The sequence below is a fragment of the Strix aluco genome, chromosome 2 (genome assembly GCF_031877795.1).
Source record: "Strix aluco isolate bStrAlu1 chromosome 2, bStrAlu1.hap1, whole genome shotgun sequence".
In the NCBI taxonomy this organism is placed as follows: domain Eukaryota; kingdom Metazoa; phylum Chordata; class Aves; order Strigiformes; family Strigidae; genus Strix; species Strix aluco.
In genome coordinates, this window is record NC_133932.1 from 37465776 (window position 1) to 37480352 (window position 14577).

The window sequence follows — 14577 nt, forward strand, 5'->3', positions numbered from 1 at the left end:
CCATATTCCTACCTCATCGCCCATCTGAGGAACAAAAGGGGATCTTCGAAGAGCTGTGTCTGTTATCCAAACAGGAGGATGCCAATCATATGACAATTCCAAGTTTACTGGTTGTGTTGGAGAACTAGCCTTCACATTTAATAGAGAGCAAAATTAGACATAATGAACATATTGCTGACATGACATGAAAACAACTCATTCCATTTTAATTTGGCAGACAAAAGCTTAACTTATAAAAGACTGATATACATTTCCAAAACATATTAGCAAAATTCCTCTAAGGCTTTGCTTGAGTTGTAATTGCATTTGTAGTACTAATACTAAGCATTCCTTTCCTGTATGAAGATCTGAGTGAGCAAGATTACTGTTATGAAGGTCTTAAGAGAAACAACGTTTTATAATTTATATGGCAGTCTCAGTGCCCAATTAAAAAAATCTATCAAGCTGCAAGAAACTATTTGAAGACGGAAAATTATGGGAGATCTTGCACAGTAAATACCCATATTAAAACAGTTCCAAAAATATAATTTTGAGAATACTTGGAAGAATGTAAAAGGATGGAGAGAAAAACATGGCAAAATTACCCCAAGTGTTAAAAAAAAAAAAAAAATCTGTTTGCCCCTTTATGGTAGGAAACAGCAAATAATAACTATTGTAACTTAAAAAAGGATAACTAACTTAAAAATTTTGGTAACTTAACCAAGAGTAATTACTGTAACTTATAAAAAGTTAAAAATTCAACCCAAGTTTAAATGGCCACCATAAATACTGTGACTATATCCCATAAGTTTTCAAAAAGATATGTTAAAACCAGACAGTTTTACAGGGTTTTAGTCTAATATTCTGTGTAGTTATTTAATAATCAAATTTCCCCCTTGATACCAGCAACCTTGAAAACCCTTTTTATTTGAACAGTGAAAATTTTTTCACTTGGAATGCAGAATCTTCCATACAAATCAGCAGACACCTTGCATTTGGAATGGTCTCACATTAATTAAGGGTAAACTGTATGTAATGATACCAATAACCTTGTCCAATGGCAATAACAATTACTTTAACAGTTTCCAATGAAGAGGTCTAAAAACCCAAAGAGTGAGTAGAAGAAATTAACTGTATACCTCCTCCTGCTTTTTTGGTTTGGGCTTTTTTCTCCTTTTCCTTCTTCTTCTCTTCGGAGGAGATGATTTCTCTGCTGATACTTCATCTTCTGAAGTACTGCAGTATCTGATAGCTTTCCGTCGAGAAGTCCGTACGGGAGGTTGTAGATTAATCCCTGCATCAGCGATCCAGTCAGAATATCTACTTGAAGAATCACTGTCCGTAGTGGATGGGGTCAGGGAAAATACAAACATAGAACCAAGTTATCAATATTTCAGAATGTTAAAACCTTTTAGACAAATATCTGCAGGTATAGATTGCTGCTGAAAGCACTATCAGAAGAATTGAAATTACTTTGACCTGTTGTAACAATTACTTCATTTGACGTTTAACATAATTTTTTGGGAACACAGTAATCCAAAGCATGTGTTTTAAAAAAAGTCTGGTTAATTCTAAAATAGTAATAGTAATTTTATTCAAGAAAGTTGTGCAATTACATTCTGGACTAGTTAAGAGCCCTCTCTAAAGAACACACTAGCCAAACGCCAGTTAAATTCTTTAAAGATAGTTATACAAATCTCACAGGCACACATTTACTTTTTTTATCTCTCTCGCAGCATTTTTTAGTTCTACTACTATAGAGTTCTAGGAACTCCATAAAAAAAAAAAAATCATAAAAAAGCCACAAAGTGATTAAAAAGTTATAGATAACTTCAGTTCCAAAAAAAAAAAACCAACAAACCCTTACAAAAGTTGCGATTTTTTCCAACCATTTTTGTAAGAGCGACTGACCATTGCTGCATTATTAAAAAACCCAAACAAAAAACCCCAAAACCAAAAATGCCCAACCCTCAAAAACCCAGCAGAACAAAACAAACTATAAAAAAAAATAAATGTGCAAGACTACCATCTTTCTACTTGCCATCTAGCAAAAAAGCAAAAGGATTTGAAACTACATTAAAAGACAGAAGTGTTTTGATGAAATGGAACACTAAACAACAATGCAATGTGTCAGTACAGTACCCTACAAAATATTATTACAAAGCACAATAGAACTTCCATACAAATTTTAACTTGCCAAAACTCAAGTAAAACTCATTACAGTAAAAGTTGGGATTTGCTTCTTTGCTCTTACCTAGAACTATTACTGTTGCTTTTCTTGTCACTTCTCCACTCTTCCTCTTCATCAGATGAGCCAGAGCCCTCACTTTCTTCTGCCTCCTGAATTTAAAAATATGCAGGGTCAATCCAAAACTTTCCCACAGTACGTGTTTTATGGGTTTGAAACATAAAACACATTTCCCATTCATGGCTGCATATTATCAAGTTAGGAAGAAATTTGGTAAAAAGAGTTGTTAAAATGGAAATGAAAGTAGTTCTTTTTTGTAGCTGATTTCAACTTACTCTATTAACCTCAGGCGTGCGCTATTAATGATTAACATCTGTATATTCACTCACATTTTATTAGCCACACATGGATCCACCTGCTGTAGCCACCTTCACAAAGCAACACTTCTATCCTCCTACCATAAGACAGTTCTATTTTTTTCCAGTCTAAGTTCACATCATTTATCAGAACAAAGTGATTTTGATTCCTTCAAATTCCCAATTCATGACGCTGTAATTAGGTCATGTAAAGTACACAATAAAATCTAGCTCACTGGAATGCAAAGGAAGAATATAAAGACTGCAAAAGGTACAAATCAAGGAAAAACTATCAAATCTCCCATCCACACACAACATGCGTATATTCTGTTACAGGAGTAGTACTTCTATGATTTTTTTTTTCATTAGTTTTGCAACTTAGAATCGAGTGATTTTTCTGATTTTAGCATCAACTGATTGACCAAGTACTACTGGGTGTATTCATGTATGTATTTAAATGCCAAACTAAATAGCCAGATACATCAAAATATATTAAAATCTAAATCATTTCCTGATTGTTGTTCAACAATTTATTTTCATTTACTTAATGTTTTAAATGTGTTTCCCATAACTGAAATAATGCATTGCTCATGTCTCAAGTTATATGTTATCAAGCAAAAAAAACAACAAAACAAAACAAGATTTAACTTGCAACTTGAAGTTCAATACTGTTTGAATGAATCCAACTGATTATTTGTTTGTCATTTTCAGAGTAACAGTCTTTCCCCTAAGACCTGTTCATACAGTGTACAGGATGGACAATACTCAGTTCTTCTCTTTCATCCTACCACTTGTAGGATTAAAACAAAAAACCCCCAACATTTACATCTAAGTTCAGCTTCTTATTAGTTTTAGTATTATTAAATACATAAATAACATCAATTCTTCAAAAATATTTAAGTACATGTAGTATTTACAGGATGGTGCACCTAACTCCTATTCGACCTTTGTGCACTTTGAATTGTTCAGGTGCCAAAAGTCTCCTGTGAACTCCCCTTCCACCCTATTCCCAAAATTACAAAAACCTGAACTTTTCACTAAATTTACGTGATTTATTGTTTTTAAACACATAGGAATTCTTTATTAAGAGGCTAGGGTAAGAGAGTCCATTTCCACAGAACACCGTTCTTCATCTTACTTACAAAATTATCTTCTCCTGAATGTCCCCCATTTTGTTCGCCATTCTTCCTTAGCAAAGGAAGTGACTAGTCCAACAAATCCAACCTTTTCTACTCCTTCCAATCCTTTCCCCTTTCCCAGTTTGAGACTATCCTTGTGTGCAAAGCAAAACAACTGTAGTCCAGGCAGTCCTACCACTGATTTACAGCATTTGATAACACAAGAGCCAAAAGCTGCTGCTACCCACAGCAAAATCCTGTTTCACCCCAAGCCAGGACTCAGCCAAGATAAACAGACTCTGTGAAAGAATCACATTACCAGGTCGTAACAATGCTTTATCAAGAATCTTCAAAATTTCCAGTTTTAGGTGTGTGTACAAATTTTGAGGGTTTTCACAGAGAAACAACAAAACATATCTAAAATCCAAACTTCCCTTTAAGCCAATCTCAGTATTGTACCTCAGTTTTTTGTCTTGGGCCATGGATTTGGTTTAGAAGATTCTCAGCAAAAATAATTCAGCCATTTATAAAATGACAGGAAAGACTGCCAGTATTAAAGCAACAGATAACTAGGTTTGAGAAGTGCTAGCAATAATAACGCTTACAGAAATACTTTCCCTGGTAAAAGAGATGGGGTTTTTGTTTGCTTGTTTGTTTTAAGAGAGAAAAGGCACATTTACATGAAACTTCATTATTAAGGAACTCAAGTTCTAAATACAGAACTCAGAAGAGAACTTACCTGCTCTATCAAGCCAAAGCAGTTATCTCTTTCCTCATCAGAAGACTCCAGTTGTTCAATGTTATTCCGTGTTCGGTAATTGGGATATTTCCGTCTATACAGTCTACGCTTCGATTGTATTAATGAAGACTCAGAGTCACTCTAATTTATATAGGAAGTGAAGAAAAGAAGTTACATGAAGGTATATATGTTGCAAACTTTTATGGGGGTGAAAGGGTGGCTAAGAGCACTGCTGAATGTAAAAACTGATATAGTCTTATCACATCACAGCTTGATCATGTCAAACTCCTTTTCACAAGATATAGTTTTCCTATAAGCCAATAGTTTTAAATTTGCTGTTCCCAATTTAAGATTTAGTGGTTGTTCTAAGAAATTGCTCTTCATAAACTACTGTAACAAGTCCATTCACACTACCTGATAAATATATTCACAGAATCAAGACATTAACTGCCTACAACATGCAATTCTGAGAGGACCAGGAATCCTCAACTTTCCCCAGTCAAGGGGAATATGCAGTAGAAATCTTGCATTGCATTGTTTTGTACTGCCAGAAACAGCGAATCAGGCCACTATCTCATAAAAACAGGACAATAACCATTTTTTCCTTCTTACTGATCTCTTCCAAAAAATAGAGAGTGAAAAAAATCATTCAAAACTGAGCAAGTCTGAAAAGGTTGACCCATAAACAAAACATTGTTATCTAAAGTAAATTGGTAAGGGAATAGCAACATAGCTTCTAATTCTTCAAATACAGGACCTTGAACATTCTCACTTGCACCTCAGTGCTTTAGCGTCGTCTTCTAACAGCTGCCTTTGAAACTTTAACTATAGTAAAACCAGAATGGCCTGAAATCAAGCTTGCCTTTAAAAATTACTACCAAATACCTGAGGAAAGACTGAAAGAAAAAAGAATTCTAGGTATTCACAAAAATAAATCAAACCTTGTCCAGCAGTAAGTGGAAGCTGAATCACCAGGAACCTTTGAAGACCCTACCTTCAGAAATGTCTGCTTTCATTTTTGAAACCATGACTTGCCCCTGGTCACAGAATGCCCATTTTCCTTTAGAAGCTGCTGCATACCTTTTCCAATTGCTCGAATGACTTTTTCTTCTCTGTTGCATAAAGATCTCTCTCTTCTTCCCCTTTTGCAACTCGATACTCTTCCTGCTTCCTACAAGAAAGTAATGAAAAGCTAATTCTGTATCTGACAATGATGAAAAGTTAAATGATCCCTTCTCTTTAAAGGATCTATCTAAAAAACCCTAACACCTAATTCCATTACATTATTAATTTCAGATGTTATTATTGCTCAAACACCTATAACATATGTCCTCTCATTTCCAGATAAAGAAGATGGATATTAAGAAAATCTTCCTTGCAAATATCAGAATACAATTTTTCATATTTTTAAGCCACATTTTTCCCTTTGCAATCATTCTACCTCCCAACACCAGAAAAGCTCTTTAAAAACTTCAGAGATGTGGCAGCACATACAGCTCTACCATTAAAAAAACCCACATAGCTATTGATATTAATTCTCCTTTTCACAGATGCACACTAATAGTACTTTTGAAAGCAGCTGTTTTAGCCTTTCAAGTGCTCAGTGCTGCTTATGGTCATAACAGGATTACCCCCATGGAGTCTCACAAAAGTACAATCTCTCCAAACTCTTTCATGTAAATGAATTTAACCTATACCCCTTTATTTTGGAAAAAGCAAGAATCTAGGCAATCTAGCTGTCCTTTAAGATGGGTTAAAATATTGAAGTATGGGAGAATCATTCTCTATTAAACTAGAGAAACTTCCATTTATTTTTGTTGAATGGGACTTTACAATTAAAGGTTTTTAAGCACAGCTGACCATAACACTCAACTATTTCAATCTGTGCCACCTATCTATTTTAGCTTAGGTCTAATAGCACTAGATTTAGAAAAAAACAACACTATATGTTCTCTCTAGTCATATCTGCAGCAGCCCAGTACGCTGTCTACAGACCTGAGTAAGCTTGGTGGTATTTCTGGTACAACAACTCTTCGTCTCCAAGCCTGGAGGTCTCGCTCAGTAGCCATCTGACTTCGTGGAGCATTCTGATGCATCTGACGCACACCTTCAACTTGCCCACTACGTCGCAGACCAATGTTGGGAGGAGACTGGATGTCAAAACTCGGTCTTCTAAAAGCTAAAATATACAAACAAAAACATTTCCAGACTACACAGAATTGAAACCCTGGGGTTTTTTTACTACAAGATAAAAAATTAACACTTTACATATTTTTATCTCCATGATTGTAAGTATATGACTAATTATCACCTTCAGGAAATTATGTGTCTTGTAGAAAATACAGTGAGATTACATATATATTTTTTAAATCGTTATTTCTACTACTATTTTCATACTACTACTACTATTTTAATACAGTGAAAGGAAGTATAATGTGACAGAGGTGTTTTTCTGAACTATTTCAGGCAGCTCCAAGGCTTAGCAAGGTTCTAAAAAGCACTTTCCCTGGAGCTGAGCTTACATAATTAAAACTACAAGGACATAGATCAGAAGAGTGTTTGCTTTAAATCTATGAAGAAGGAAACCCAGTTTGAATAATGGCAAAATACTTATTTTGCAAACTTGAAAGAAGAAGAAACGTAGCTCCTGTAAATGTTGAGTACTGTACAAATATTATTAAATATGTAGCACTCTACAAGAAATACAATTAATGTTCTTCAAAAGGAAAAGCGAAAGGCTTTGTTTTGCAATTTAATCACAGTAGTAGCAGTATTTTAATGAATAAAAAGATTGTAACCAGATATCAATGTTAAGGGAGTCTTCGTCTCCAAAAATCTCGTTGAAATATTTCACACAGCGTAATAAAAATGGAGATAGAACAATTACCTGAGAATTTATCAGCAAGTACTAACCTCTTCTAGGTGTTCCTTCCCCATTTTGTGGACCACTTGAAGCAGATTCTTGATCGGCTGCAGTTCTTTGATCTTGTTGTAGTTGTAATTGTCTAATCATGCCATCAAGAATGCTGGGCTCCAAGCCTTGTTCATCCTGATCAACTGTCTGTTGGCCTATAACTTGTTCAACCACTTCTCCATCACCTTGCAAGTGTAATACAAATAAAATGAATGGGTTCAGTTAACTATAGCATATTCTTTAATCTCATCCTTCAAATCATAGTGAGATACATTCTACAACTAAACACAATGAGAACCATTCTTGAAATGATTCCAATTGCTTATTCCAAATAAGACATTTAAGAAGTCTACAATCCAAACACAGCTTGTGCACGTTGGTGCCTGTAGAAAATAAAAGACAACATCCATTTGAACATCCGATTTTTTTTTTCTTGTTTAAAATTGTGTTCACTGTGGGACCTTGCAGCATCTTTACTGAACATAAATACCCAATAGTTACCGTGTGAGAAAACAAAGGTATTTTAAAATATCACCTATGTCGTATCTACTCTGTTCCCATTCAGAATTACTACAGTATCTCTAACTTCTGGATGTAGGTCTTTATCGATACTGTTCTTACTTGTTGCTACATATCCAAGTTGAGGAATCAAATGTTCATCTGCACAGTTCTCTCTTCCTGGCACCAATCTTTGATATTTTGTTGGATGAGGGTTTCCATCCACATCTACTAAGAAGGGAGGGGGCATGAGATGTGGAGCCTGTTGAGTTTGCTCATCTAGGACGTAATTGTTAGAGTCTCGAATAAGTGGCCGATAGTCAGTGTGGAAGAACATTTGATCAGGAATCTAGAAAGAAATGAAGTTTTTATGTTATCGATTTGAAAAAAAGAATATGCTAAAGAACAGAGAAGAACAAATGACACTGAAATATCTAAAAATCTCCTTGAAGGTAAAAGAAAGGGCAAGTTCCCAATAAGAAGAGTTATGCATAGCTACAATTAACCTATATGGGTGTTGCAGTACTCTCATTTTTGATAGTGCTTTTGCAGGCAACAAAATGCTTTTAGAAAAAAATAAACCGAGGTAACTTAAAGCAGAAACACTGGTTTACACTTAGAATTAAAAATATTTTACATCTCATTCTAATTTTTTCCACATAATTAAGAAGTTTCCTTGGTTTCCATGCAAGGAAATGATTGTCTGAACTTCAACATAAGCTCTCAAAGTTCTTTCTTAATCATGCAGCCTCCACCAGAATTTTTTTCTGCAACTGAAACAGTCTGTTAAATCCATGCAGCTGAAGGAAAACAGTTACACAAGTATTAGATCACAGTCAGAATCCTTGCTTCTAGGAACGATGAGCAAGATGAAGACAAAAAGTTTCAATTTCAGCTAAGAACATAAAACAAGAAAAAAAGATAGTTCTTTAAAATGACAAACATGGAATTATCGTTGCAACTTTAAAAAAAATTGAGGGAGAAGTGACGAAAAGCATAGGCCAGAACTGCACTTCTGAGATGTATTTTGAAAAACATGTATTTATCAAAACAAAAAAGAAACAGGCTGATAAATGTTTTGCTTTTTGGAATCTATCCCATGCACGTTTTTCTAATATTTCAAAATCCATAGTGTTGGATGAATATTTACTTTTGTTTATTTTAATCAAGCTACTACACTGAATTTGAGTTTCACTAAGGAAAGGCCTAAAGAACTGCAAGTCCTAATAACTGAAATAAACCAGCAAATTATTCTTAACATACAAACAGTCTGTTTTTTTGTTAATTAGGTAGTAGTGCAATAAACTCTGTGCTACATTCCAATCTTTAAACATTAAGCTCTTTTCAGAAATTAAAGTAATTCTGAGGTTGAGCAATTAACATGCAAATTAGCTGGCTGGAAGATGAAAATGTATTCCAGAAAAGTTCTTGGGAGCTACTCCCAAAGGAATGTTAAGACACTGGTTGTTTTTGCTGTGCCAGGACCATACATACAAGAAAACTCACAGACCTCAAGGAACCCGTTATATTTAGATCCTGTACCCATACAAAACTCTTTCTTACATATGACGTTTTAGAGGAGCAAATGTAACTCATCCAATTCCATTTAGAAGCTTTAATAAACAGTTCTAGTAAAAAGCTGAACTTACCTTTTCATAAGACCTGCTACAGCCAAAACCAAATATCAGCAGATGCCCATGAGAATCTGTACATGCAAAATGCTGCCCATCAGGTGAAAATTTACAGTCAAAAACAGCACCGTGCCCTTGGCCTTCAATCTAGATTGAACGAAAGAAACAAAAGACTATCTGACAAAATTTTTTTTGAGCAAACAATAATACAGCATCAAAAATTAATTACTCTGTTAAAAGCACTCATGCACCTCTTAAATACTGCCATTAAAGCACAAATAATCTTGTTACTTCAGTTTATTTACTTTCCCCTTGACATGTGAATTTAATTTCATTTTGCTCAATTTCAAAGGTGCACTAAAGGATACAGAAACTTACTGTTAAGGAAACAAAAGCTTTTTGAGGCTTTTTAGCTGTTAGTATACTGCTTAAAAGTAAATTGCAGCTAATATATACTGATTTTGTTAAACCACTTTCAAGAAAAGCATAGGGAATCTTAAAGCTAAATTAAAAATCCCCACTTTTGACTGTAACCAGAAAGAAAAATTTAAAAAATTAGCATGAACATTGCATCATAACTTAAGTCTTGGTGAAAATAATCTATTTTAAAGTGTTAATCATAAGCTGTCAAATGGAGCAAATGTCATGGCAGCTCTCAAGAACTGCGCCAATCCACTAACGCTTATGGTAATATCATCATTTTTAAGCCAGTTGTGAATACAAATATTTGTCCATAAGTCTCTTGAAATGATGGTTTAAAACAGGACCCTTTCAGTCTTTTAGATGGCACCTCATCACAATTAAGGAAAACAGTTACTACGAATGAGGTGCAAGAAGATCTTTAGTAAAAAAAAGCAGAAAAACCCCGGTGTCAGCTATTCACAACACCTCACAGACCAAGAAGTCCTGATCAACAGGTGAAGTCTGAAGAGCTCAGACAATGACTACAATGAAAGTAAAGTCTTGCTCTGCTCCCCCACACCTCGCTTTCCTCACACCCGACTGCAAATTCTCAATCAACCTTCCTTGTCTCAGAAGCTTATCAAGACCTCCCTGACCGAATTCAACTCGGAAGCCCTACAGGGAAGCAGCCGTGGATGGAAGTCAGGAATACTTTTGCAGATGATCAGTGAACTGACTCAGCTTAGTAAAAGGTCCAGTGAGAGGCATCTGATTCAAGGCAGAGAATGGAAGTGGGCAGCTGGAAGCACACAAGGGAGGTAATCCCAGCCCACCTTTTCTGCCACATTAAACTGTTAAAACTGTCTCCTGGTCACTTTGCACCTACAGTTACAATAACCAAGAAATTAAAAGGTAAAAACTCTAGAGAAAAAACAAACTCATAAATTTTGCTGGTTTGGGGTAGTTTGAGGTTTTTTTTTTTTTCCCCAAAAAGGTGCAGGGGGTGTGCATGTTGGTGAAAATCCCTTCAGCTAGTACGTGAACACACTGCTGTGTGTTGAGAAAAAAAATGGAGTTTAAAAAAGTCTTACCATGTTAAAATAATGCTTTGTTTTCGTGCCTTTGGTAATGTCCCATATAAAGATGTTGCCATCATGACCTGCAGACAACATTATCCTGGAATCAAAAGGATGGGTCTCCAAGACAAATACTTCATCCGCATGCCCCTAGAATTTAAAATTGCACGTGATGTGCAAACAAGAGGACATAAATCCACATCAATAGGGTATTTACAGTAGAGCCTAAAGCACTGCACTATCCTTTCCTCACACTCAGACTTCTGGAAAATTAGACCCCTACAAGCTGCCTCCAAAAATACAAGGACTTTTATAAATTCCACGTATTTACAGATTCCATATCTGGACTGGTACCTGTGGCACATAAATAGGGGAAAACCCCAGGCAGCCAGAAAGACTTTATCATTCTAAATTTAATAATTTTCTAGATTCAAGCAAGAACTCTAGAAATACGGAGCTTTTGCCAAAGGACAGTGAACTACTCAATGGGAAGTATGTTACTGACAAAGTTTTATTTATTCTACAGGAGAGGCAACTTCTACACAGCAGCTAGGGAAAGGATTGTTCAAATGCAGGAGGAAGCAGCTAGCTTTGGTTAAAAAAAACCCAAGAAACACTACACTTGCTTTATCATTCATATAGAGCTTTCAAGACAAATCAGATCTAACTATGAACTCAGCATGCACAAGTCACTGCAACTCTAGGAAGACCATCTACTTCAAAAAGCAAGTGAAATTACATACCACCAAGTCATGAAGCAACTGCCCTGTACAGGAATTCCAAACTTTGAGCAGGTGATTATTCACAGCCGTAACGACATAGTTATCATTCTGGTTCCAAGCTATCATGGTTACTTTAGGCTTCATAAATTTGTCTTCTTCTGAACATGCATCACTATTTTCAAGAGTTGAACAGGCATGAGATATTTTTAATTAGCCCATTTCAATCTCAAAATACAGAAAAATAACCTGTTTTCCCGTGTTAATAATCAGACAACGAAAGGGAAGTTAAGAATTAAATTTGTTTGAAACTTTTGTCCATAATCTTAACTCTTTTTGGAGCAACCAACTATAAAGCAAATCTGGATTTCCAGCATACTTATTTCCCAGGACATGATAACCTCCTTCTTATTTGAGATGCAAGGCAAAAAGGCTTTCCTTTCTCATGGAGTCTTGTCTCTTCTACAATTAGGCATAAGATAATTCCTTTAAAAATTTGAACTTTTTACAGTCAACAGCTTTCCAGCTGTTTCAGAAGCTAACCTCTACATTAACTAAGCATTTTTTTCTGATTCCCAACATAAACATATTAAAGATAGATTGAGTTTAATACAAAATATTATTTCCTCATTTCTCTCCCTAAAATACAGTTATAGGATACTGTAACACTCCCCCTCAGCATCTCAATCAACTGAAGAAACAAGCTTTCTTTGAAACATACACAGTAATATCTATATTCCACATCAACTAGTAGCCTCTCTTACAAAGACTCTCTCAGTTATACACAGCTACAATTGTACATATTAACGCAGAAAGATGCCACAGTCAAATCTCAAATATTAATACCTCCTCCTTTCCTAGTAAAACCAATTTTTTTTTTTTGCCATGGCTGCATCACAAGAAGAGCTTGCAATCATCATCCAATCAACTAGTATACCCAAGGTTTGTTTTTTGTGTTTGTTCCCCCCCCATTCGATCACCTACAAATTAATTTCTGCTTAGTGTCTACAAAAGTTGACTAAGCATTCTGTACTACTGTAAATCATCCACGCTCCAGGTTTGTCTAGTGCCATGTAATATCCTGATCTTCACCTGTCATGACATTATTCAAACTGTGCGCCACTAGCACATTTCATTAATACACTTCTAACAAGTACAAAAGAATATATGAAAACAGCAAAATCAGTCCTTGATGAAACCCACCTATTGCCTGTCACGACCTCTCCTGGAAGGAGGTTACCATCTACCTTATTTTTACTAATCCAGAAGTGTTTTTCCTGTGACATGTCAGCTGTCTGACTGAAATCCAAATAGAGAAGATCTACTGCACTTTCTGTTAACTTTTTTCCTTAACGAAGGAGATGTATATTTATATAGCTTTCAAATGTTCACTGTGCCAAATTAAATACATTTTTTCAAGCACAGACTACAATTTAGCAAGTTATTACATCACCAGAACACTCATTCACCCCTGCCCCCCAAAGATCACACCGCTTGATCACAGTATTGCTAAGGCTTGCTCTGGTTTGACTGTAAGTAAGCGTGCTTGATGAGTTTTTCGAACTTTGACTTTACACAACAGATTGAAAAGACAACGCTTTGCATACCCTGGTAATCGATCTGACATATCCAACAAAATACTCCTCCATTCTGCTTGCTCAAAACGCCAGATTCGAGCTGTTCCATCTCTACTGCCACTTATGAACCTTGAAGAAGTTTTAAAAGATAGTTAATCCATCTTCAAAACAATTTGCTTTAAAGTATATTCAGAGTTACACACCACCACAATTTAAAACATTACAATGGAAGACTGATAGAAGTGAAATCTTCAATTTGTGAGCAAGGGAATTCTTTAGTTACATGTCCATTAACTCTGTTTCCAGAAGCCCAGGAAAGAGTTTTTGTGAACCAAGAAACTGAATAAAGTTGTCAAAATACATAGAACAGAGAAGCAAGTTCCAAAGTTAAACTTAATTCGTAACTTCATCCTCAACTCCTTCTCAATTACAATACTTGAATGAAGTATTTTAAGTAATCCATTCTGAAACTGTAGAGTATCAGATACTGAAGGCAAGAACAGATCAGCACAGCAAAACCTGAGATGTTCCCACCCACTACTGTGCATAGAAGAAAAGGCCACCAGTGGTTTACGTTAAGATATCAAGGTGTAAACCACAGCAGTTCAGGCTTCTATTTCACGAACTGCTGAACTATCAATGAAGCAGAACGGAAATTCCTAAAGAGAGGAATTGAAACACTAAGACATCGAAAGATGATATCCCTAGTCCACAAATCACAATCCTGAGAAAGACAGTTGACGCACCGCCCAAAGAAAAAATTTGCATGCTAGGTATATCATGACTGTGCTTTAATTCGCTATGATTCATTTTAGTAATAATTACAAATCTTAAACATCTTCCACAGAAAGTGTCACCAAGAAAAAGAGCAGAAGTTTTGCCTTTTTGTTTTCTGGTACTGCATTGAAAAGTGATCCATGCAGGCAACATGGATGGACCAGTGCAATGTGATGGCCCCAAATACAAGTGTAATTGTAGAAAAACACATTTAAAGGGAAGACAACTACAACTTCCAAACTGAATGTAGATTATTAGTGTTCTTAGTCACAGTTATCTGGCTTTCAAGAGAAAAAACACAATAAAAATAAAGCTGCAACTTATGGTTGCAGATGTAAGTCTACCCTGAAGGGTAAAATTCCCATCTTCATTAGTGATGGGCCAATCAGAGATCAATTTTTGACTCCATTCTGTACTGAAAGTATGGGTAAAATTTTACAAATGGAGTTTACACAACGCTTCCCCTCCCCCACAAATCAGCTGTAAGATTCTGTCAAATCCATTTCCTTAAAAAAATAACAGTAGGCTAGAAGAAAATGAAAAATATTAAAACTTATTTTTGACCATTTGCATTGCATCTTCCCATTTCCTATTTTGAAACAA

General features: G+C 35.5%; 1 protein-coding gene across 1 annotated transcript in view; it reads right to left on the bottom strand.

Moving 5' to 3' along the window:
• BRWD1 (bromodomain and WD repeat domain containing 1) overlaps nucleotides 1-14577 on the bottom strand; it is a 60447-nt gene that overhangs the window by 33336 nt on the left and 12534 nt on the right. Inside the window, exons 13-24 of the mRNA XM_074814377.1 lie at nucleotides 13228-13326; nucleotides 11645-11795; nucleotides 10917-11051; nucleotides 9442-9570; nucleotides 7916-8141; nucleotides 7294-7479; nucleotides 6376-6559; nucleotides 5461-5551; nucleotides 4381-4521; nucleotides 2234-2319; nucleotides 1119-1314; nucleotides 13-129 (exon numbers count right to left, since the gene is read on the bottom strand). Coding sequence (XP_074670478.1) covers nucleotides 13-129; nucleotides 1119-1314; nucleotides 2234-2319; nucleotides 4381-4521; nucleotides 5461-5551; nucleotides 6376-6559; nucleotides 7294-7479; nucleotides 7916-8141; nucleotides 9442-9570; nucleotides 10917-11051; nucleotides 11645-11795; nucleotides 13228-13326 — 1741 coding nt within the window. The remainder of the gene's footprint in view (nucleotides 1-12; nucleotides 130-1118; nucleotides 1315-2233; nucleotides 2320-4380; nucleotides 4522-5460; nucleotides 5552-6375; nucleotides 6560-7293; nucleotides 7480-7915; nucleotides 8142-9441; nucleotides 9571-10916; nucleotides 11052-11644; nucleotides 11796-13227; nucleotides 13327-14577) is intronic.